We start from the raw sequence: 24,562 nt of genomic DNA on the forward strand, positions 1-24,562 counted from the left end.
ATCTAATGATCTCATCTCAAACACTAATATTTTTGGCCGCTCGTACTCTTTTTTTTTGTCTCCAAATAATATATGTATATATATTTTTTTTACAAACATTAGTATAGTATGGAAAGGGCGTATCTCACATCGTCGCTGAGATGCTAAAAGGCCACAACTAACTAAAATTTTTGATCGCATAAAACGATGAGGGGACTTACAATTCGATGCGATGCATCATAATCAATCAAAAAGTGAATTCTGGATTTTTAGTTAGCTACTGCTTTTTGTATTTCAGCGACAATATGAGTTACGCCCTTTCCGTACTATACTAACGAAATAGATATGTATTTACAATAGTAGTATTGTAGGAAATTTTTTAAGTTTTGAAATATCACAGCCAAACACGTAAACTTAATTTTGGGCTCTAGATTACGATGCCGTTTTCAGAAAATCCGTATCAGGTCAAAATTTAGAAATATTTAGTGGAGAAATTTTATTTAAAAAAAAAAAAAAAACGGAACAAATTAAAATTAACAGGGAGCAAATTAAAAAAAATACCCGATTTTTCGTCGATTTCTTCTTTTAAAACTTTAAAAGGTAAATTCCACAGTATACAGTAAACCACCCATTGACAATATGCTTATTTGAAAATTAATACATGAAATATTGTGAATATATAGGATTTTTTTGTCATTAACCCATAGGCAACGACTGATGCAAAAGTACTCACAAATGTTTGTTGATATATTTGAAATGTAGATTTGAACAGCAAAATTGGTAAAAATAATAATAATAAAACAAAAATATTTTTAATTTCTACGTGGGAGGTGGGCGTGGTTATTGGCAAATTTTGCCAAAATTTAAGACTAACCTAAATTATACCAAAGGCAACTTCGACACCGACTTTCGTTAAAATATCTAAATTTTGTTTACAAACAGATAGGGTTTTGAACCTATTCATCTCATCATCCTGAATATTTTGATATATATGTATACATATGTGTATATATGTACATACATTTTATACGGTTAACAAACGCGCTTGCTTATCTGCATAAACCGTCTTTGCATTAATTCATGCATTATCCTTTTTCAAATGTGAATAAGCGGCTGAACAAATACATATAAATTTCGTGCATTTGAAAATTAGAGAGTTCTACCTTAAGCTAAGTAATACTTGTTAATCGATGGGACCATTTTACAAAGTCAGCCCACCATTGTTCACTCAAAGTTGTGTTCGGAACACGGTTTGACTTATGTAGGTACTGCATCCGGTCATAATCACTTACGTTTAACGCCTGATTTGCTTGGAATTTTGTTTTTTCTTGTTATTTTATTTTATGTGACTTGAAAATATTTTTCAGTACAAGAAAATATTGAAATTGGATTTCATTTGGGTTAACAAAAACGACAACTGTGAAAAAATATCAACCAATCCATTCAAATAAATTGTCAAATAAGCATATTTACATTTTTTGTTTTGGCTATCTGGATTATTGTATACTGTGGTAAATTCATTCTCTCAATTCGTCGCCATTATTTTTTTCTGCCGTTTACAAGGATTTTAAAATCATACATATAAAATTGAAAATAAAAAAATGAAATGTTCACAATTTTTGTTGTTTGAGATTGAAAATGAGAATGTGCGCGTGAGTTTACCTACATATTAATCCGATAATACTGTGGTGCATTTGGCCCATAAGCAGCCCGTGATACACTTAATTTAAATATTGGGAAGTGGATGGAGGGGGAGGGGAGAAAGGGCACAGTCCTCACTTTATAAAAATCTGCACCCCTTCGGATCCTCCCACAGACTTCTAAGGAGCCGTTTCAAAATGGGGGAAAGCGGAATTTACCGAGGCACACTGAGCAGTTTGAAGTGGAATATAACCCAACTAACAGAAACTGTGGACCACGCCGCAAATGACGAGCATGCTCACTGCATATCATTTTTTTTTTTTGCGAATATGCTCGTGTACCGTCCACAAACGACGAACATGCACCGAAGCCGAGCATGCTCGCGCACATGTTCGTCATGTCTTGCCACTGTAATTAGCTCTGATCCAGTAATCCATGAACTTACAGGATTTTACACGAACTTGCAGGAAAAATCTTCCCGTACTCCAAAATCCTGTAAATGAGAGTGACTTTTGGAGAGTTGTGTAGAGAATGAAGTTGCAAGATTTTACCCGAACTTTTTCTTCTGGTACAATCATGAAAAGTGTCGAGCAATCACTGGTTGACGTTTTTACAGGAAAAATGTTTTTTGTTTGTTCCCGTACTTTTTGATGTTACTCACTTTTTACTCTCACTTTAGAGAGTAATTTTGCTGTTTAACAGTTTTACAGGATTTTTCACGAAAAGTATTGGATCAAAGCTAGTGCTTTTTGCGTTCCCATTCACTTCTGCATCTGTTCTCCTTTTACTCTCACTTGAGAGAGTAAAAGTGTAGTTGGACAGTTCCACAGGTTTTAGTCCAAAGTTCAAAGGAACAGACTATTTTTTTGATTGGGTCACCCCTTTGGACGGAATAGCCCGAAATAGTTGGGCATCTTACTAAACCGTACACCAAATATGCACAAAAAATCCTCCTAATGACGCATCAGCTGTTTATCAAAATTTCCCTTCACGAAAGTCCAACACCGACTTTAAACATGTGTGGTTGTCAAGTGGAACGCAAACTATTTGCATATTTGTTTACTTCTCGTTAAAAATAATAAATTGCTCTTTTGTCGCCACGACAACACAAAATGGCTTGGATATCAGGCTTAGCAGATAAAGCCGAAAATATTCTAAATAAATTGGATAAAAATGCAGCAAGTGCGCTGCAAGTTACGACTGCAACTGGTGGCACTGGATCTGTAGATATTGGTGAAAGTAATGCTTTGGAAACGATGCGACGCAGTTTATCCAGCAGTAAATTGTCTTTGAAATCAGCTTTATCGCCAGCCAAGGCAATATCTGCCGGAAACTCCTTTATAAGTAGCGGTAAAGTAGACACAAGTGATGTTATGGCAACGTATGACACTATATTGACAGATTCCTCTGAGTCTAAACCAAAGATGGAATGGACTGTAAACTCTGCAGTCTCCTCCCGTCGAAGTTCCATTAATTCGCATGCAGATGCTGTGGTGGCCATAGAGGTGGAAGAAACGAACCCAAAGCATGTTGTTTTAAAAAAAGTAGCCACTGAGGGATCATTCCTCTCCAGCTCACCGGATGGCCAAGAGTTAATGGCTTTTAAGATCGCATTAAGTGAAGTGACCAGTGAGCGTGATGAATTGCGCGCACGCATAAACGCAATGAACCGGGACAACGAAAAAGCATTGTTGCTTAAAAGACTCCAAGAAAGTGAGTCACTGCTACAACGATTAACAGATGAGCGCGATCAGGCACAACATGAATTGGGGAGCGCCCAAAGCACTATCAATGCATACATCCATTCGATTTCAGAACTTGAATCGAATTTAGCTAAAATACAGCAGGAGTACCTGGAGGCGGCTCATAAATTACAAATGCAAATGAAGGAAACAGAACAGCAGCGCAAGGAGCTGCAAGAATACCGTGTAAAAGCGCAATTGGCACTGCAAATGAAGGATAATCTCATAACCGAACTTAAAGCCAATGGCTCATCCACCACCACTGTTGCTGGTAGTGAGGGCGAAACAGATTTACGTTTGCTACAAATGGAGTTCGATGCACTGAAACAAGAGCACCAGCAAACTTTAGAGGAATGCAATACCTTGCGGATGCAATTGGATGAGCTGCGACATGACTGGCAGTTGGTAAACGAACAACATACCACACTGGCAGCTGCTGCACACGCTGCTGAAGACGCTTTGCGAAAGGAATTGCGTACCGAACGTGAACAGTTGCTCGCCGCCGAATCAGAGCAGCGTGTACAAGCGCAAGAGTTGGTAAAGTTGCGACAACAGGTTAGCAATCAGATGGCAGCTTCTGCTACGCGACTACAAGAAAAGGAGACACAATTACAACAACTGCGTGCAGAACTGATGCGTCGCAAAATGACCGTGCAAAACGGTGAAGACGGCATCACATCAGATAGTTTTAATGACCGCATTAAGGCGCTAACGCAGACCCTGGTGGATAAGCAGCAAACTGTAGAGCGCATCACTGCCGAGCGCAATGCACTACGTATACAGTTAGAGAAAATGCAAGATCAGCTGCAGCAGCAATATACATTCGAAAGTAGTCTGCACGGCGGTAGGGCTGTCTCCCGTAATGCATTGCTTTCGAACACCACTGACGATGGTAAGTGTGCAAAACATACATATGTTCGGCAAAATGTGTTTATACTAAAAAGTATATTTGTTTTAACGTTTTATAGTAAAAGCTCAGTTTCCTCTATTGATGCGTGAGAATCCCTTTGATAATCGTGTGGCGCGTCGAGTTAAGCGTGTCTATTCCTCACTTGATTCGGCTGGGATCCGTTTGGGCGCATTTCTACGGCGTTATCCGCTCATGCGCATATTTGTGCTGATGTATGTAGGATTGCTGCACTTATGGGTTGTCTTTGTGTTGATATCGTCATCACCGAACTAGATGTAATGGAATTTCCACCAGTTTCCATGCTTGCCATTTCATGGAAAACTATCTATTTTTTTTTTTAGACACTTAATTTGGTATAACTCTTAATATATGTACATTAGACTGCATCATTCCCCATACAAAAAAAAAATCGGTACTGTTTTTCCATTGGAATTATAAAATCTATTATATTTTAAGACGTCCACCAAAATATTTCGAAAAAATATTAAGATTTAAGTGAGGTGGACCGATTTGAAAATACCTCCAAAGATGGAATTTTTATGAATAAAAATAGTTTCTTAAAGATTTTTTTTTTTTAAATCCGCTTAAATGACAAAACGGTTTAAGCTTAAAAAATTTGCGTAAAAATATTTTTTAAAAATTTATAAAAAATTTGGCGGGAATCGTAACAATCGAGATTTTTGATGCTGTTTTTAACTTTTTTCAAAGATTGGTATAAGGAAAACTTGAATAACTGAGCCTGAACTCTCCCGATTTAGACTTGTGAGATATCATTGGAAAGGTATTTTCTCACCCTTTTTATTTCTTTGTTAATAAACTCTGTGGGATACACTCTCAATAATTTTCACTTTATTTAAATTAAAATTTGTTTAAGACTTACCTTTGTAAACTTTGTTTGTTATCAAGAAAAAATATTTCATTATTAAAATTTCGTTCTTAAAAGATACAGTCATCTTTTCAATTAAATATACTATAAACTCATTCAAAGGATGAAAGAGAAAGGTAGAACGAACGAATATCATTCAAAGTTGAATTAAGATTTGTTGGTATTTAAAAAAAATATTGGGATCCGGATTCCACTTAAATAAAAACAGTGGGAAAATACCTTTCTACCGATATCTTATAAGTCGAAATCAGAACAGTTTCGGCTTAGTTATTTAAGTTTTTCGTAAATCAATATTTGAAAAAAGTAAAAAAACAGCATCAAAAATCTCATTATTACGATTCCGTTGAAAAGATTTTTAAATATTTTTATGCAGAATTTTTAAGCCTAATTTGTTTTGTCATCTGATGGGACTTTTTCAAAAAGTTCTTTAAGAAACTATTTTTATTCATAAAAAACTCCATTTTTGGAGGTATTTTCAAAACGGTCCAGCTCGCTTAAATCATAATATTTTTCCGAAATATTTTGGTGGACGTCTTAAAATATAATAAATTTGGTAATCCCGGCGGAAAAAACGCAACTTTTTTTGATGATGCAGTGTAATGTACATATGTGTAAGCGAAGTGTATTTATGTAGACATGCTTGTTGTATATACATATGTAACTATCTATTCGAACATAAAGTCGTTAAACCTACATATCGTTTGCAATTTTAACATTGAATTTATAATTGGTTATATTTATTTAAACTTCAAGTTAGGAGAAAACAGGATTTCTTTGACACACATACACAGTAGTATCTCAAAGAGGGAATATTGCGACCGATTTACGTCGGTTGCATACAACTTGTAATTGTAGATGCAATTGCGTATCTACCAATCGCCTGTATACTCGCCAATCCTGTATACTTGTGAGTAAGGGAGCAACGTTTTGAAGATTTTGAGCGTAGAATTTTTGAGCCAGTCCATAAATGTATTAAGGACTCGCCTCGAAGACGAGCTTAGGAGTAGCATTTTCGCCGAAAACTTGAGAGGAAATTCGAACTTCGAAAAAGCTGTTTGACACTTTTTAGAGAGCTCAACTCCGCCATTTAATATAAAAAATCCTCAGGTAATGTTTATTCATGATAGCGAGGAAAGTGAAAAGAGAGAAAACTCCCAGTGAGTTTCTGTTCAGAATCGGCCTGTATGTCTTTATGTGAAGAAGAGAACATAGTTGAGTTCATTAAAGGGCAGAGAATGCAACGTCTATAACTCGTCGAGCGCCGGAGTAACGGTTGTCATTGTTGCATACATATATATGTACAGTCAGCGTCAAAAATATGAATACCCTGACGATTTGACGATTTTCTTTATTACTATTTTCCATACCAATTTTTATAATATTTTTTTTTATAAAAATATAGTGAATGCAACAGAAACAACAAGTTCTATATCGATGGCTGAGTGGAAGATCGACCTATCTCGGCAGCCAGTTCGAAAACGCTCTATTTCAAAAAACTTTTCAAGAACGCCCTATTTCAGAAGTCGTTTCAAAAACGCCCTATCTCAGCTGCCGATTTAAAAACGCCCTATATCAGCATATTTTCAATACATTTTGAAGTGAGATAGGGCGCTTTTAAACCGAATTTTGAGATAGGGTGTTTTTCAATTAAAATCTGAAATAGGCGTTCTTGAAAAGTTTTTTGAGATAGAGCGTTTTCGAACTGGCTGCCGAGATAGGTCGATCTTCCACTTAGCCATCGATATGAAATAGGAAGAAATTGATTCTGCTGGCTTTTCCTGTTGCATAAACTGAATTTTTGTAAAAAATAAGAAAAATTGAGTATGAGAAAAATATAAATAAAGAAACGTCAGGGTATTCATATTTTTGACGCTCACTGTAGTAATGAGAACAAAAGGCATCCCCATTACTTGTGGCTGTATGCACCACAATTTACCCGATCAATAGACCTTTTTCGTCGATCCAACCCAGTATCGACCGGTGAGCCAAATTTGTCGTAGTTCGTCCCTTGATTACGCCGCAACCTTCTGCTGCGGCTGGCTGTTCTACTTTGTATGCCAGAGAAATCACCATATTTTGGTTAGATGTACTAATATCTTTCTCTTAATAAATGAAATGGAATGTAATCTGTACAACGGATAGATGTTGTGTACTTTACGGCCTCGGTGTGCTAGCGCTAGCGGCCCTAACGGCTCAAAAAGATCAGTTCAACACGATGCTCAACAAGATGTTTCCACCTCCCAAGTGGCATACCGCTCCATCTCTCGTATGAGGGCTAACCAGCAGCTCTTGGTACCTCACATCGTTTGCTCCGCGTGCCTTGGTTAGTGCACAGATCAGAACATACTCGAACCTCTGACCTGCGAATCACATGCGAGTGGATAAGCGATTGTCTTGCCCCTCGCTGCAAAGCCCTGTATCCACAATCATCGACTGCGGCTATCCATACTTATCTAGACTGATACTTAAACCTACTGACTTTGCTTCCGCGAATCATCATACCAACATTGAATTTAATTGGACGGCTTCGCGGAAGTTATCGAGAGCACCTTCGCGCACTTTTCACACCAATCGACTTTGTCAGCGAACGTCTGTTCCGAAAGGTAGTGACCACGCTTTATCACCAGAAGATTACGTATCGGCCCAACGGATGTATACATACTACCTTACAAATGTAATGACCAATATGTCAATGACCACCCTCAACCTTCCTGAAATCTCGGATGTCTGGGCGCAAGGTCTGACTACTGAAACCTGAGAAATCATCCAAAAAAAGGGCCGGTTTCTGCTTTTCCCAGTAATGACGGCTTTTGTGGTTGGCGATCGACGGCGAATAATTTGAGCGGTCAACAATCGTCGTTCCATTCTGCAGCTACAATCAGGAATCTTTCGGATTTTATACGTTGATAATTGGTCGATATTGGCGTCCAGAAATGGAATTGATATCCTGAGTTCGAAGGTAGAAGTAGTACCGTCGTTGTCCGTAGTGCAGTATTTGAGAGGTCTCTGACGTCATCCACTGCATCCAACTAGTCGACGGTGACCATACGTTGCTTTGTATTTGCCCCCCAGAGTTCAGCGAGCTATCTATGTACTTTGATTGGGACTGCTGTAACGTGCGCTGAGTGAATAGCAAGCTAACGAAATTGATTGAACAAGTCTTCGGGTTATTAATCAACGGAAATGGTTTTCCATCAGAGGGAACTTCTAGCGATACATACTTACCTTGGCCTCTTTCTTCTATGGTCACTTCCTCACTGCAAGAAGCCTAACCCTACTTCAAAATCGACGGCTTTACTATTCAAACCATCATAGTAATTTGAGTGGCCATATTCCGAGATGATACCACTTTCTCTCTATCCCAACCTTTTATGGTAAAGTTAATTTTGGATCGTTTGGCTACCTGCTCTTTGCTAATCTGTAGAGGCGTAAGCTCGAGAATAACATCCATTGCTGCTGTCGTGAGTGAGCGCCTCACAGTCACTACATTGACTCTCGAGCCCTAGGCCACCGCTCCATAGGTTATCATAGGTCATCCATCTGGGTATCCGAGGACTGCAGCCTCAAGACGTTTGTAAACTATTAGTGCTCTTGTGACCCTGGACATCGAGATGTTTGGTATCGAACGTATTGCCCAAAAATCTCACTTCGCACACAGTGTTGACCTCTGTGCCAACGAGAGTCATAGTTCTCGTTACCGGTAGTGTTCTTTTTATCAATGGGATGCTGGCTTTCTATTTCAAGACAAGTGATCACGTACGGGCATGATTTTTAATTTCCTTCCAACTGAAGTATGTTATTTATTGGTCCAAATAATGAGACTCGTGTAACATTTTTTTTTGGTAAAAAAAATTTTTTGGCTGACTTATATTTAAGCTATTTTGTTTTTTAGATGAAAATCGATACCTATGAATATTTTTTCAAATATCCATATGTTTGTTAAAAACGAATAGATCTCACTAATTTTTTCACTAAAATGTTAGTAATTGTTTGCTACTTGAAGATCGAATGGTAAAATTTTCGCTTTTTGTTTTTATGAAAATTTTTCTCGAAATTAAATTTTGCAAAAACTTTTCTTTCATACTTTTTTACAAGAAAATAGGTACTTTGAACTACAATTGAGCTGAATCCTTAGTAGCGCAAATTTTTTTTTCGGAGATATAATTTTTTTTAGAAAAAACACATATTGGAGGTGCATACTTATATATTTACTACAATGTAGTCAATAATTAAAGATTATTATTTATTATTATTATTTTCTTTACAATAAAATAACTTTTATATAACTTTATGTTATCGCACAATTTACAGAGAATCAGCTATTACTTAACCTCACTCCTATTTCACAAGCCTCCACTCATGTTATGTTCGCAAGTTTTCGCCGTATTCACACTGGTGATATTATTACCAACGATTTCATTTAATTAAAAAAAAATTAAATTAATTTTTAAAAAAGTTATGTGAAAAGTAAAATAGGCCAAAAAATTTTTTCAAGTGAAAAAAAATACGACCCTCATTAGTTGGACCAACAAACAATATATTTCAGTTTCATCGAAATTAAAAAGCATGCCCATACCTGACCGGTTATCTTGAAGTGGAAAGCATCAATACTAAAAAATACTGTATGGAAGTATTAAGCACTTACCAGACTTATACCGACATTTCGCTGACCATTAGATGACAAAAATTTTATTGGTCTTTAAAAAAATAATGGTAATGTTATTAATTAAATCTGTTTCAACATGATATTTTTAAAATACCGCAAATTGTTTGTAATTTCAATGTCAAGTGGAAATTCGGTATTATTTAGAAGCAAAAAACTTAAGAAAATATTTCATTCGTTGAATTTTTTTTTTTGTAACATTCGAGAGGAAAACAATTTTTCTTTATTGTAAATCAAACTTTTTAACACTCAGTATGCAGGTGTTGAAAATTACATACATACATTTTTATTCGCGGGTCTGCATTGAAAACTTTTTTTTTTTTTTTTGGTAAATATGCAAATTCATTTTATGCGCCTAAGCATTTTTGCATCATGTAACACATATTTCCCCTATATACATAACCACATCCATACATAGCTATTTATTAATGCATATTATGTAGTACAAGTATTTATGATACCTTTTTATAGTGAGTACAAATGTTTATATTTTTCTTTTTATTTATAAATACATTTATGCTCCATTGTCTCCGCTCCCTCGTGGTAGAATATTTCTTAAATTTATATATCTGATTTGTGGTGTTTCTGTGCCTAACAAGAATTATACATTACAAAAACAAAATTACGATTTGTTTAAAAAAATATTTTTTTTTTTTGTTTTGTGTATTTTTTATGAGCTCCCATACTTTTCTTGGTGATTTGGTGTACAGTAGTATATTCCAGATGTACAGAAAAAATAATTAAAAGCTAAAAAGAGATCAACTCGAGAGTTTGTATAATACATAGTAGATACATACATAATGTTTATATCTCAATCATTTAAAAATATATTTTTGCTTGCATATTTTGCATATGCAATTTTATTTGCTGCCATAAATTATAACATAAATAGATATAAGTTAATGCTTTGGTTAAATTATTTTTCTTCTTTTCTTTTTTTTGCTTTTTGTATTATACATTAAAAATTTTAAAATTTAGTGAGTAAGTAGTTGGTATATATGTATGTATATAGTTTATGTACATCTTATATATTCACATGGTGGTCGTCGTGCTTGATTTCGGCGTGAGTGTGTGTGTGTGTGTGTGTGTGTGGCAAATTTTGATGACTGTTTCAAATCAAAGAGTCCTTCAAACGATCGATTTTTGTTGTTGCTTAGCGATTTTTTTCTTTATCATTGCCATTATTTCGAATTTAACGCCTCTTACCGAAACGCAGGAAAACGTGATCAACATCTGAACGCTTCAATGGCGCCTGATCGGTCAGCATGGCTAATGAATTTGGAGAGAGAGAAGCGAGAGTTAGTTTGTAGTACACAAGTAAAGTATGTAATAAGTAGAAGGCTCTGTCTCGGTAACCACTTTATTGATTTCTACCAAACTTGGTACAATTATATCATTAAGTCTAACTAAGCGGATTATCGAAAATGATTGAAATCGGCGAAAACACCCCTGTCAATTTAGTTTAGAGAGAGTTGAAACGACTATATTTGATACCTGCGCCGGCTTTCGCCCGAATTGTTTTAATTAAAAGTTATGTTGTTTTACCTGCAGCCTCGCTATTCAGATACGATTTAAGTGCCGTAGCCAATTGCTCCGAATTGTTGAGTGCTCCACAAACCTTTTGAATGTGTGGTGGCATATCTTCCACCATGCCAGATTGACAGAATGGTGGCACAGCCATGGCTATGCTGGATTGCGCTGCAGCGATCAGAAGCGTGGCGAAGCAGAAAATTACGATCATTTGGCTGGACATGCTGGAAGAATATTTTAAGAGAGATATTTTTTTAATATTTTATATATATCATATATTTATGTGTTCTCTTTTAGTGATTTATATGTATGTATACATTAGGGTGCATCATTTTCGGCACCAAAAAAAAAAGGGTACTGTTTTTCCATCGGAATTATAAAATTTATTATTTTAAAATATTAAGATTAACGTGAGCTGAACCCATGAAAATACATAAAAAATTGAATTTTTTATAATGCGTTGAAGCGACGCCAAAGTTGTATGTGGACGGGCCATATCTGCATTCAAAATAAGTGACAACTCTGTATACCAGGGATGCCAACTCTTTTAGGGCTAACTCCACGAAATTCCTTAAAAAATCCCCCTATTTTCAATGAAATTCCCCCGAAATGAATTTTGCTACAAATTTAAAGCACTTCTTGCATTGAATTGAAGTACTAAAATACCTTATAATTTTGACTAGTAAATATTATTAAAATTTTAGCTCAAATATGCAAATCTATTTCTAAAATATATAAATATCATTGGTTTAGTTTCACAGTTTCCTTTCCATTTCGACGAACCAGTGAAGATAAGTATTACAATATTTAAGGGAAAACGGTGGAAACAAAACTAGGCGGTTGTTTATAATTAATATATCGATTGCTGAGTGGAAGATCGACCTATCTCAAAAAACTTTCAGAATTCGTTTCAAGAACGCCCTATCTCAGCTGCCGATTCAAAAACACCCTATATAAACACATTTTAAATACATTTTGAAGTGAGATAGGGCGTTTTTGAACCGAATTCTGAGATAGAATGTTTTCCAAATAAAATTTTGAAATAGGCGTACTTGAAAAGTTTTTTGAGATAGGGCGTTTTCGAACTGGCTGCCGAGATAGGTCGATCTTCCACTCATCAATCGATATATCCTTCTAACTTTAATAGCTTAAAAAAATAAAATTAATTAAAAGCGCATTTTCAATACCTATTCGTCCTTGTAAACCACAAAAAAAAAAATTTAATCCACATAATCTTCTCTTTCATCTGGTGTTGTAATTCTACATTGCACTGAATTTTTTTAAAAAATTTTTTAAGTAATCATATCTTTGAAAAGTCCTTTACAAAACCTGACGTAAGATTGCTTCGTGTGTTTCGATTTTTTTTTTGTTTCTGTCGCACGGTGTAATCGATATAACAATTTTCGTACCGTTTGAAATTTATGATATATTATGAAATAGTAAAACTCTGTGCAAAAATAGGGAAATTACAAAAAAAAACAATGTAGCTAAAACAGCTAATGCGATTTAAAAAAAAAAACTTAAAAAGTAGCTAATAGCTAAACGCGAAATTTCTAAGCCAAACGTCGAAAATAATAACTAAATTTAGCTACAAAATAGCTGGCAACACTGGTCGCTATGCACGGTTGTAATTACTTTAATATTCACACGATTGCATGAGGCAATTACGTAATGTTTCAAACCCGTAATAACAAAATGAGAGATTGGTATTACAAGTTGTAATTTATAAATGCAATTTTATCATCAATAGGAATGTTTTTTAATCAAAATCGTTTGTACATATATTAAATTCCCCCAAATCTAACGTCATTCCCCGATCACACCGAGAAATTCAAATTCCATCGAAATCGGGGAATTTGCCCCCCCCCCGGTTGGTATCACTGCTGTATACATACATACAATTTCCAAGAGCGTGACCGCAAGGTTGCCGCCTACATAGCAGTCGAAACCTACTAGTGCAGTTACTACCCAATTTGCCACACAGCGTCGTAACGACGTTGGTCTGGTGAAGTCGTTTGGGTGAACTCGAAACGACACTATTGAAGTAAATGAGCGATTTGCAAATGATTAGTTTCCAATATTTCATTATGTATGTCAAGCAATAGGAGCTCTTGACTCGAGAAGTCTGAGTCGCTTTTATTGCAGAGCTAAAAACTGGTGAATTGATGCATTGGTAAGCCCTTTTTGTAGAATTGGGAGTGAGATATTCTATTTAATACATTTTTGTCGTCCTTCGACAGAAAACGCTAACCTCAGAGGGTGATTCTGGCATGAAAATGTTCTTCGTGAAAACCATCTGCTGAAGGGCAAGTTCTTCCTTCTTTATATCAACTCGTTGAGTCTTAATCGATACATATTTAAGGCAAATGTACATAACTTTTGCTAAGATTTTTTTTGTAGTGCAAATAGTTCAATCAATCTTCTTTGCTGTCGGTTTACATTTTCTTCGCAAGCAAACATTATTTTTCTTTAAGTTACCAATATCAACTAATTGCAACTGAAAACACTTGTAGTTTGGTTTAGTTTTCAAATGTTTTTGTAGCGTTTGGAAATGCGCAACAAGCGTATCATTTTTCTTGCTTGCTGTTGTTGCACTCCATTTAACTTGGATAGTTGCACGGTGATGGGAGTCAACTTTCGCTGCACATCCAGAAACCTTCAGTTTCGCTTATTTCTCTAGGGGAATATGTAAATAAATAAAATAATAGTGAAGCAAATAGTTGGAGTGAAACTTTTTGTTATGGGTCCCTTTCCACAAATTTGTACCTACATACATACATATAAGTTTCAAATATAAGGGGACTGGATGCGTACTTGCTTCTATGCAGTAAGATGGGTAGCGATTTTTAACTTCAAAACCATGACTAATTTCAAGCATGCATTTCAAGCAACGAGAAAATTTAGCACTTTTTATTCTACTCATATTTAACATGGTTATGCTGGTAGATACAAGATTTTCTTCATCAGCTAGATTTTATCACATTATCAGGCAAAAATGTTAAAAATTAAATTTCCGCAACAATCAAATAACAGGATGAGCAAATGCGTAGATGAAAGCAAAGGCAACTATGCAGGTTTAAGGATGCTAATACGCACATTGATACATATGTACATATACATGCAGTGGCGGGAAAATAAACAGGGACGCGAAATTCTAAAAAGTTTTGGCATTTTTTCTGTCTCTTATTTAATGTTTATTATTTTTTATGAAGGTATAGGTCACTATCTCACAAAATCCAGGTTAGTTTGAACTTCCAATTTTGTACAAAAATTTAAACTTTTCAATCAGAAGTTTTAGAAAAAATTTTGGTGAGCAGTTTGTAGTTTTGAATTTTTTTTTTTGTAGTATTGAAGTTGATTTTTGGAATTTGGAGCTTACAAAACTGCATTGGTAACTAGATTTTTTTTAATTCTGAATAAAAAGTATGAAATCTCTTGAGAACATTTGTGAAAATTCGTCTAATTTTTTTAAATTTTGTTTGAAATTTTCACTTAGATGGTTTTTGTTAGATAGTGAGCGATATATACTTTCACTCAAAAAAAAACAATAAACATTAAGTTAACAATAGAAAAATAGTCAAAACAGTGAAAATGTCGCGTCCCGATTTATTTTCCGCCACCGTACATATGTATGTGCATACGCATATATAAGGTCAGATATATATGTAGCTGCACCATATGAAGATATGTAGGCGATTATGATTCCCTTACACACGTGCGTCTATGTTTGTATTGTATTAACTGCGAGTGCAACAAATGCCAACACATCAAAGTATAAATGATCCATCAAATGAAGACTGATGTCGATGATGTGTTTGCAAGCAATATGTGTGTACATACATATGTACGTCTGTATACGAAAACTATTTGCTGTTATTGAGCAAGCGATTGCATGAAGTATATTTTCTGGCGCGAAAGCTTGTACAATGTGAGCTAGCACAGAAATGCATTCCGGAAAGAGCTGACACTCAGAAGGCGTAGTAAAGAAGCTTAGCATTTGCAGGTGAACAAGTCTTCTTAGGCACCATTTGTCGTAGTTAAATGTTGCTAGGATATTATACACAACATGAAACATACATACATACATACATACATATAACAGCGCGCAAATGCAGAAGATTCCCTGCAAGAAATTCTAAAAACCGTGAACTGTCAAATCTGATTGAACGCTAAAATTGGTTGCGATTCTATTGCGATTTTCGGTCAGTTTATAGGCAACTGACCAAAGAGAATAAATATGGACTGAGTTCCAAGTTGCATCAATGCACTTACGGCAAATTTAAACGTTGATGAATCTTAGAAGTTGATCGAGGGAAATAGAATGAGACGCATACATACGCCCATACCAAGATCGGTCTGATTAAGGAGACGAGATCGCAGATGAATATTTTCGCAGATAGTAAGGCGGACATTCAGGCATAGAAAAGAAAATAATTGAAAATTTTGTGACGAATGAAGAAATGGGGGGTATTAATTCATAAAGGCTTGAATGATTTCGATTCTTAGAAAGTTTACCATTATTGAAAATTAGTGTATTCGAGTTAGTTTCGACACAAGTTGCCACCAAGCCAAATGTCCCTAGAGCATCTAGATGTATTTCGGCACCAAAAATAAAATTTTGAAAAAAATGTCGCTTACGCTTTTTTGCCGGTTAAGGATCGATATGGTTCGTTGTCCTATTTTTCAAGGTGACTCTCCGCCATGCCATAGTGCAAAGTTCGCAAGAAACACTTTAAATGTTAAATAATAACATTACCTTTCTCCCTTCTCTACAAAACAGTTTAAGGAGTATATGAATCTAAAGGACAATAGCAACTTCGAAGTGGCTGTCAAATGGGCCATATTTGAATCTAATAAAGTGCAAGTAGGCAATTCTAAAGAAACATGTACACCCTGCAAAAAATGGGACTAATCCGGGATGACTCCGGGAGCAATCGCAAAGGAGCATGCGACTAATACCACTTTTGATCTCTTTATATGGAATGAACTGATCGCTTTTGTTCGGGCATGTCCTATGAAGAGACTAATTGTTCACATTTATATCCGAAAGGGTATAAAAAGCGACTAGTCACTTTTAAAAAATAAAAATAAAAATTTTCGCCAGCTGAGATTCGAACCGGGGGGGCTCAGTTTTGTTAGGCGAATACTCTCTCTGTGTGCCAACGCCGCACATGAAATTTCATTGACTAAGTGCGTACAAATCATTAAATCGTTAATAGTACCCGTTAGAGATGAGTTGGGGGCTAATTGTTCTCCAATTATACCCATAAGGGATGAGTCGAGACTAATTGACCTCCATTAGTACCTGTATGAGACTAGTTGGGACTAATTAATGCCCAATTGTACCCGATTGAGAGTGGTCTCGGAATACTCTCTTTAGAGATTAGTCGCACAATTTTTTGCAGGGCATATATAGAACAAGAGTGAATTGAAAGAGGAAATCTTAGACGCTTCAAGGACGGCAAGGATTTCAGCAGTTATAGAGGACCATGTGGCTTAATAAATATCGATTGAAATTTATATTATTTTTCCATTTTCAATACTTTTGTTTGCGAATTTACATTTTTTATCAAGAATAATATTATGGGGAAAAAACACTTTTTCGGAGACAATTTCCAAAGCTCCAAAAAATGCAATGTGGAGACTCATAAAAAATCGTTAAAAAAGGGTGGTCCCATACTAATTTAGTTTAAATCGGATCATTGAATCATGAAGAAAGTAACGGTACTCCAAAATTTGTATATGGGAATTGAAGTCGGTTGTGTTTTTTGCTAAAAAATTACTTGTTGCTTATTTATGTAGCGCACACAAATTACACTATGCGACAATTTTATGGCAATTTAAAACAGCCGGAGTTTGATAATATTTACTGTAGTTATACATACGTATCCAGCAATCAAAAACTCGGTTGTTTTGCAAAAGTTAGCTCGTTTCTTTTTATTTTATGGCCTACTAAAGTTTACCACGTCTCGGCCTATGTAGTTTTCAAAAAAGGGGAAAAATTTATCAAATAAATGTCTGAGCGAAATTAAAGACTAGGACGTATATAATAGAAATGCGTGGGAAATATTGTCGCAGAATATTTTAACCCATATTTTAACTCATTATACGCCTGAAAATATCGTTTGAAAGTTCATTACAGGATTGTTAAGTTCTAGAAAATTATTCTTCAGAAAATTTTACTAAGGGTCCTCTCAGGCAAAAACTTCATGTCTTTAACGTAAAAGTTAAAGTAAAGTAAATTAAATCTAAAAATCTATGCCCAGAAGAAAAAACAGCATAAACTAAATTTTGACCAATTTTTTGTGAGAAAATCCCGGTTTTTGTTTTGTTGTTGCACAGTGTTATTTATATATCTTTGAAAAATAGTTTTGGTAACATTTATCTGTATATAACGAACACCACTTTGCAAAACGTACTTAAATCTTGGCATGTTTTGATATATTTAGGTAATTACTTAAGCCTATTTGCTAAATACATAAAATATTTTTTAGTTTTTAATTTTTTTCCAGCAGGGTATGCCGTAAGCTGTACAATTGCATACAAGGTACTAGTTAAGTTTTCTTTTGTTGACAGCTGGCAAATAAAGAACAACGCTGTGGTACTTGCAGATATGTATGTATGTATGTACATATGTATGTACACAATGAAGTATACCTAGTGCATACACACATACATACATACATACATATGTATGAAACGTACGCACTTCGCTAGCAGTAACTTATCACAGCTTTAAAGCGACAGGATAACAACATAATAGATAAAAATTACCATCACGACTGCTAGCAATTTGTTGTTGTGCTGCATTCCGCAGGTACATATGTATGTATGTAATGTAAGAGAGGGGATACGAGTAGTGCAAACAAAGCACCACAAACCAGGTGATAATAACAATATGCGAAAAGGAACTTAAATTTTGCAATCATCTTAATAAAGTCTTACTTTGTAGTAAATGCCACAGGCAAATCTGAAGATTTATGAATGATGGCGCGTAAAAAGCTGAAAATGTTGCATACTTTATGGCGCATTAGCCGTTAAATCACCGGTTGGCTTAGTGATCGTGAATGCTAAATACTTTGAAAATGCATACTTGTGGCGTTTCTATGAAGAGATTTGCAAATGATATGAGCGGGAATTAGTGGCAGCTGTTCATAAATTGGCTAAAGAGGAGGTAAATTGTGCAGAGAGTGTTAAGACTGTGTTTTAGCTTAAAAAAAATTCCTAGATGTTCTGGTGAAATGGGGTTAATTTAATCTGTGTACATACGTACATACATACATATGTATATGGAATTTGAAGTGCCAAGGGAATTTACATAAGTGTGTGTCTGGATTTTTATCTAAAAAAATAAGAGTTTTACTATTGACCTGTGCCTCAGATTGCCAACTAATTTCTGCCAACATATTTTCATAACTGTAATTTATGAAGAATCTGCACTTTGCTTTTTTTTAATCTAATTTCCATTATACCGTTATTCGTTGCATTAGAATTGAATTCACAACCTTCCAACCTGCAGCCAAAATGCCACGCATACCTTCAACGTCCAAATTGAATATCATTAACTGTGTCGACTAAAATTCGATTTTAGTACATATCGCACGCGATCTTCAAAAGTGACACAACTCAAAATTTCGCATTTTTGCAATTATGCACCAAAAATGTACACAGAGCTTTTATTTACCTTTCGGCAAAAGCTGGACAAAATTTTTGTAATAATTTGCTGAAAAAACCTAAGGTAAAGTCTTCCTTATTCACATGATTAGCAATAAGCAATAAGAAATAGTTTTTCGCATTTTCAGCCGAACGGGTAATTTTGAGTTGTGTCTCTTTTGAAGACGATGTGCTAGACGATATCTAGTGTGCATGTTACATTATTACACACCTATGCATGTAATTCTCTGCGTGTTTTAATTGCCCAAAAAAGGCTTAGAATGCATAACGCCAGAAATAATTTTGTTAGATAGCTTGTAGGCATTTGTCACGTTTCGAATGGAATGCCATATGCGCCGTGTATTGCCATATGTACATATATGCACTAATGCTCACGTCCGATTATGATAATTTGATGTACATTTGTTTGTATGTGGGAGTAGCTTGTAAAAACACTTGCGTAAATCCCTTCATTTTGGATGGCTTGTGGTTTAGGACAGCTTACACATTTTACACTGCAACCGCATTCTGATTCCGCTGATTTCCGGTTTGCTAGCTCCGAATGCTACTCTACACCAAAGGTCATATTTGGACTAGGGTTTTAATGTGAATCGATGTTGAGATCCGTTTTCACTTAAGGCTATACCTGGGCAGTGGGATTCTAGAAATCTTCGCGCTAAAAATCTCTAAAAGAATAAAATTTTGACCGAAAAATATGCAATGCCAAAGGCGAAGAGATTCAATATAAAATCGTAGGCACTATGGATAAGCTATGTTGTGGAATACGTCGGGTTGATGCTAATGCCCAGAATAAAATCAGGGGCAGCAGTATATTCTGTCAAGTGGGCTGAGTGTCATGTATGTGGACACTAAGCCAACATTTGTTACGCCCAGAAGACAGGAGGAAGTGATTGATCTTATCCTTTTTGAACTCTCGGTTAGGGTGGTCCGTCCTAAACTTGGCGAGGGCTCTATTTACTCTGCGCCAATGCGAAACTTGAAAAAAAAACGGACTGGATGTGTTTTAGGGCACAGCTTGGGAACCATACCAAGAGGCCAACTAGGATAGGAGCCAGACAAGCCATTGATGAGACGGTGGTTAATTTAACCGCTGCCCTACGTTTCAGTTTGGATAAGGCTTGTCCGTCTCGTCCACCGACTAGTCGTAGGCCTCTTCCCTGGTGGAGCAAAGAGCTTCATAAGTTGGTGACAACTTCTAAACTGGGCCCCAAAAGCTAATTTTTAAATAGGCTCGGAACGCTTTCGCTGCACGCAAAGCAAGTATAAGAGGCTAATTCGTTCTGCAAAGAGGGCCTCTTTTAAAGAATACTGCAGCCGCATTGAAACCTTGGGTCAAGCGGCTAGGCGAGTGAAAGTTCTTAAGAAGGGCCTAACCACAAAGCTGGGTTCAATCAAGAGGCCTAATGGCTCTTTAATGGAGAGTAGGATTTAGTCTCTCTTTCTTCTTCTAGAGACTAACTTCGCCGGAAATCAGCTGTGTCAAGGTACAACTGGTTTGTTGCCAGGACTTGTTGAATATCTTGACAGTTTCAAATCGCCGGGCCGGATGGCATCCTACCTACTGTACTTAAAGATGGCGTTAAGATTTTGTTGGTGACTTTAAAAAAGATTTTCACAGCATCGCTTGAGACGGTGAAACACTTTTTGTGCTTCTGCCCGCCTTTGCAAGAATTAGGTATGTATTAAACATTTGGCCGCGATGTATTGGGAGACGAACATCTGAGCTCTTTCACACCCAACAATCTGACAGATTTAAAACGGATTAAAAGGGACATGAGAACAATACAATGGACGGCAATGTAGTCAAACCTTCTCTAGGCGATGATGGGCCGGGTTGGTCGGGCTGCTCTACAAGTAGGTTCTGTCGACGAGCTTTATATGACTTTATGCCAAGATTTCCAGGAAGACACTGGTATGCCCGCATGGTGAGAGAAGTTGATGCTGCTTACATCCAGTGCATTAAGTGAGCTTTGAGAAAATATTTCTTGTCTATGGCCGTTTTGCAGGTGTAAAGGGCAATAACTCACGTACTCCCAAATATAAAAATAAATACAAAGTCGAAAAAGAAACAATGTAGCTCTCAGAAAGATGGGAATTAAAAAAATATGAAATCGTGAAATAGACTACCATGGGAAAATACATAAAAGATATGAAATGGAACCAAAATGTTAAGTCGGAAAATATATAACTTTAGATATGTATGCAAAAAAATAAAAATTTTTCAATTTATAAACGTTTTGTAAAGCTAATTCATTTTTTATGAATAAGTCTCCTAGTCTATAGTTACGGAACAATATTCGAAATATGTACTTGAAATTTTTTTCCATAAACTATGTGAAACTGTTTAAAATAAAATTTTTAAATTAATAGCTCTTGAAATAAAAAAAAACTTAAAAGCCTTAATTTGTGAACTTAAAAATAAGTTTCATAAAAGTAGTGATGTTTTTATAAAAAAAAAAAATATGTTAAATATTTTCAAGCACGTTTTTCACAATTTTGAAGTAACTAAAAAAAACTGGAAATTGAAAAATATTTTACATAAAAATATTCAAAGTTTAGAAAAAGTTTAGCTATTTTCGAGTATATAAACTTAACTTGGAATAGAACTTAATTTTGTAATAGAAAAATATATATTAAATTAATATACAAAATAATTAATTTTTTCTTTTAACCTAGGGAAATAAGGGTTTAAAAGTATTTTTTTCGTATTTAATGCTTTCAAATTATAAAAAACTTTTACACAGACATATTTTCAGTGCTTTACAAAATGACTAACTTTATCGAAATAAAGCGAGTCAAATTTATTTTAACTTTTATTTATGTAAACTATCAAAAGTATTTGCCCAGAGAATTTTTCACAACATATGCAATAATTTTTAACTAATTCTTTTCGCTAGTTTTTTATAAAAATATGGTTAATACTTAAAAAAAAACACATAAAAATACTAATTTATAAACTTTGTGCAAAACTCAGGAAAATTCAATAAATTTCCATGCAAACTTTAAATTTTTTAATGTGATTTTTTTGAGAATACATTAGCCGGGCTACAAAACTGCATCAACGGGCTACAAAACTGTATAGTCAAAAAATTAAAAAAATATCTGATCAAAGAGTGGAAAATTCGCATGAACATTTATTGAATTTTCTAGAGTTTTGCGCAAAGTTTAGAAATTGGATTTCTATGTTTTTTGCTGTATAACTAACCATATTTTAATAAAAAACTTGCGGGAAAAAATTTTAATAAAAATTTCTGCATAAAAAAATTGTTGTCTCTGGGCAAATACTTTTGGCAGCTTGTATATAGCACTGATACTTAAAAAAAAGTCGGATATATGCAAAATAATAAAAAAAATTTTCAACTAACATGCGAAGTTTTAATGCTGCCAGATTTGAATTTTTTTGACTTTTTGTATTTTTTCAGAAAACATACATACATTTTTTTATTTAGTTAAAATTTTTTCTCTCTCTTTAATACCGATGTATGTAGATATATGTATATGTAGGTATGTATGTACAAGTTTTCGAAAACTTCATATGTTCATAAGTCAAAACCTACGCGAACTTTTTGTACCACAATGTCCCTTTAAAAACACTTTCACTCAACACTTTTATCGGCTTACTTCCCCAATAAAGCAAAGAGAAAAAATATTTTATCCTCTACGCACCTGTTGATTTTGTTTGTTGTTGTGAATTTCACTAACAAAATTTCAAAATTAACTGTCACTTGTTGCTGGCTCCGTCAACGAGTCAATTGGATGCTGTTTGTATTTATTAGATATTGCAACTGTGTCGTAGCAGCACACTTTGTTTGAATGATGTCGACTGCAACAGGATGCGCGCTTTTATATGCAACGATTGCGAGTTTGGATACTGGAAGAAAATACACAGCATTCCCATTGGCTGACATTTCCAGCGGCGATTTTGATTATTTGCCATAGAACAGTGAAGTGGGTAGTTGCTCATACGCCCCCGGTACGTGGCTTTCTATATGTACACGTGTGTATGTGTTTACGTACATATGTATGTAAGCAGTATGTAACAACAATGCAGGAACTTTACACGCAACAGCATAAATGTGTTTGTAAATGTTCTAAAATATTTATTGTTGAGTTTATCTTAGAAATTAAAGTTTAAGTATGTTGTATTGAGTATTCACTGTTCACTTTTGTCTGCTTACTTGTACATTAAGGACACACATTGTACGGGGGTATTCATATTGGTATTGGCATTGCTATTTGTATGTTGGTTTATGTATCTATAGTATTCACCGCTTTTCGTGATCATAATCAACTTATTATTTTATAAGCTTTTATATACATTTTTATGTTTCTAATTATCTGTTAAGCAAAAAACTCCCTGCAGGATAATAGTCGTAAATATAGTATGTAGTACGCAAAAATGTATTACATACATACGTGTACCTTCGATACTTAGTTACAGTACTTAAGTTATGCAAGCGCGCATATGTAGGTAACTATGTATTTTGTATGCTCATAAAGCAATGTGGGGTAAAATATGATAAGCTATAAATTTTTTAATTACAGTTTTTTAATTGTTTTGACACAACAGTCAGACAGGTATAAAAAATATGTTCGTATGTACATACATATATACATACCCAACAAGCAAAATAAACTTAAATAAAGCTTTTTTTAAGTTTTCAATTATAAACATTAAGCTTACAAAACGTTGATTTTTTGTTTATAAAACGCTTGAAAGTAAGCGTAATATAATCGAAAAGGAACATTGGTTATAAGCGTAGAAATATAAACTTGTAATAAATGTTCAAAAGAAAGCTTTTTATAAGCGTAAAAGTGTAAACTTATAATAAAGGTTCAAAAAAAGTTTTATATAAGCGTATCAATATAAACTTACTAAAAATTTTCAAAAGAAAGCTTTTTATAAACATTTTTATAACCCTTTATTTAAAGATATTTCATTAAAACCTCATACATAGATTGCTTAACATCTAGAAACTAAACGAAATGCGAATTTTCCGCGGACTCATCTACAGTCGCGAAAATATAAATAGGGAATAGACATTTTAGCATACAAATTCACAATAACACATACAAATTAAGCATAAAAAAGTTAATTATTACATCTTGTTGCGTGCTTTCAATTACTTGCGGTTATTGGCAAATTGGAAAAGGGACATCGATGCAGCTTTATATTGCGCTTTATCGCCGCCATTCTCATTGATGAACTTTTGTGAAAAAAATTTAATACATTTTTAATTGAATGTTAAACTAAGAAAGGATAAGGGGAACTCATCATTTGAAGACTCGAATGCTCCACCGATTAGCGCAGCGGGTCCTGGATTGGATTTTCTTGTTTTACCGCATTGGTTTTATTTAATTTTTTCTTTTAATAATATATTTAAAAAAACGTAAACACGTCACTTACGATTGAAAAAATTTTATATTTACTACTTCATGTCGTTGGCATTTACATTTCATTTATAAGTTTAAGTTATTTATAAACATTCGCTCTCAAAACTTATTAAAGGTTTGTTTGAAAAAACTTTTAATAAGCT

At 34.8% G+C, this 24,562-nt stretch overlaps 2 protein-coding genes across 2 annotated transcripts; one reads left to right on the plus strand and one right to left on the minus strand.

Moving 5' to 3' along the window:
- Positions 1-2,631: 2,631 nt before the first annotated feature.
- On the plus strand, positions 2,632-4,671 carry LOC118752954 (golgin-84-like). The gene is made up of 2 exons (XM_036487803.1): positions 2,632-4,254; positions 4,331-4,671. Exons 1-2 carry the CDS (start codon positions 2,733-2,735, stop codon positions 4,543-4,545), a joined length of 1,737 nt encoding a protein of 578 aa, XP_036343696.1. The 5' UTR covers positions 2,632-2,732; the 3' UTR covers positions 4,546-4,671.
- A 5,526-nt stretch (positions 4,672-10,197) lies between these two features.
- On the minus strand, positions 10,198-22,818 carry LOC118752953 (dromyosuppressin-like). Its single transcript, XM_036487802.1, has 3 exons — positions 22,692-22,818; positions 11,367-11,575; positions 10,198-11,090 (listed from the first exon to the last, which is right to left on the minus strand). Exons 2-3 carry the CDS (start codon positions 11,572-11,574, stop codon positions 11,014-11,016), a joined length of 285 nt encoding a protein of 94 aa, XP_036343695.1. The 5' UTR covers position 11,575; positions 22,692-22,818; the 3' UTR covers positions 10,198-11,013.
- Between the last annotated feature and the right edge of the window lie 1,744 nt (positions 22,819-24,562).

This window comes from Rhagoletis pomonella, unplaced genomic scaffold (assembly GCF_013731165.1).
Source record: "Rhagoletis pomonella isolate Grant_MI unplaced genomic scaffold, Rhpom_1.0 Rhpom_scaffold_01994, whole genome shotgun sequence".
In the NCBI taxonomy this organism is placed as follows: Eukaryota; Metazoa; Arthropoda; class Insecta; order Diptera; family Tephritidae; genus Rhagoletis; species Rhagoletis pomonella.

Excerpts from the sequence above, each read along its gene's own strand:
- LOC118752954 (XM_036487803.1), top strand. The coding sequence starts at position 2,733 with ATGGCTTGGATATCAGGCTTAGCAGATAAAGCCGAAAATATTCTAAAT. Across the intron at positions 4,255-4,330 it reads TTCGAACACCACTGACGATG|TAAAAGCTCAGTTTCCTCTA; the intron begins GTAAGTGTGCAA and ends AACGTTTTATAG.
- LOC118752953 (XM_036487802.1), bottom strand. The coding sequence starts at position 11,574 with ATGTCCAGCCAAATGATCGTAATTTTCTGCTTCGCCACGCTTCTGATC. Across the intron at positions 11,091-11,366 it reads TCTGAATAGCGAGGCTGCAG|CCATGCTGACCGATCAGGCG; the intron begins GTAAAACAACAT and ends CAAATTCATTAG.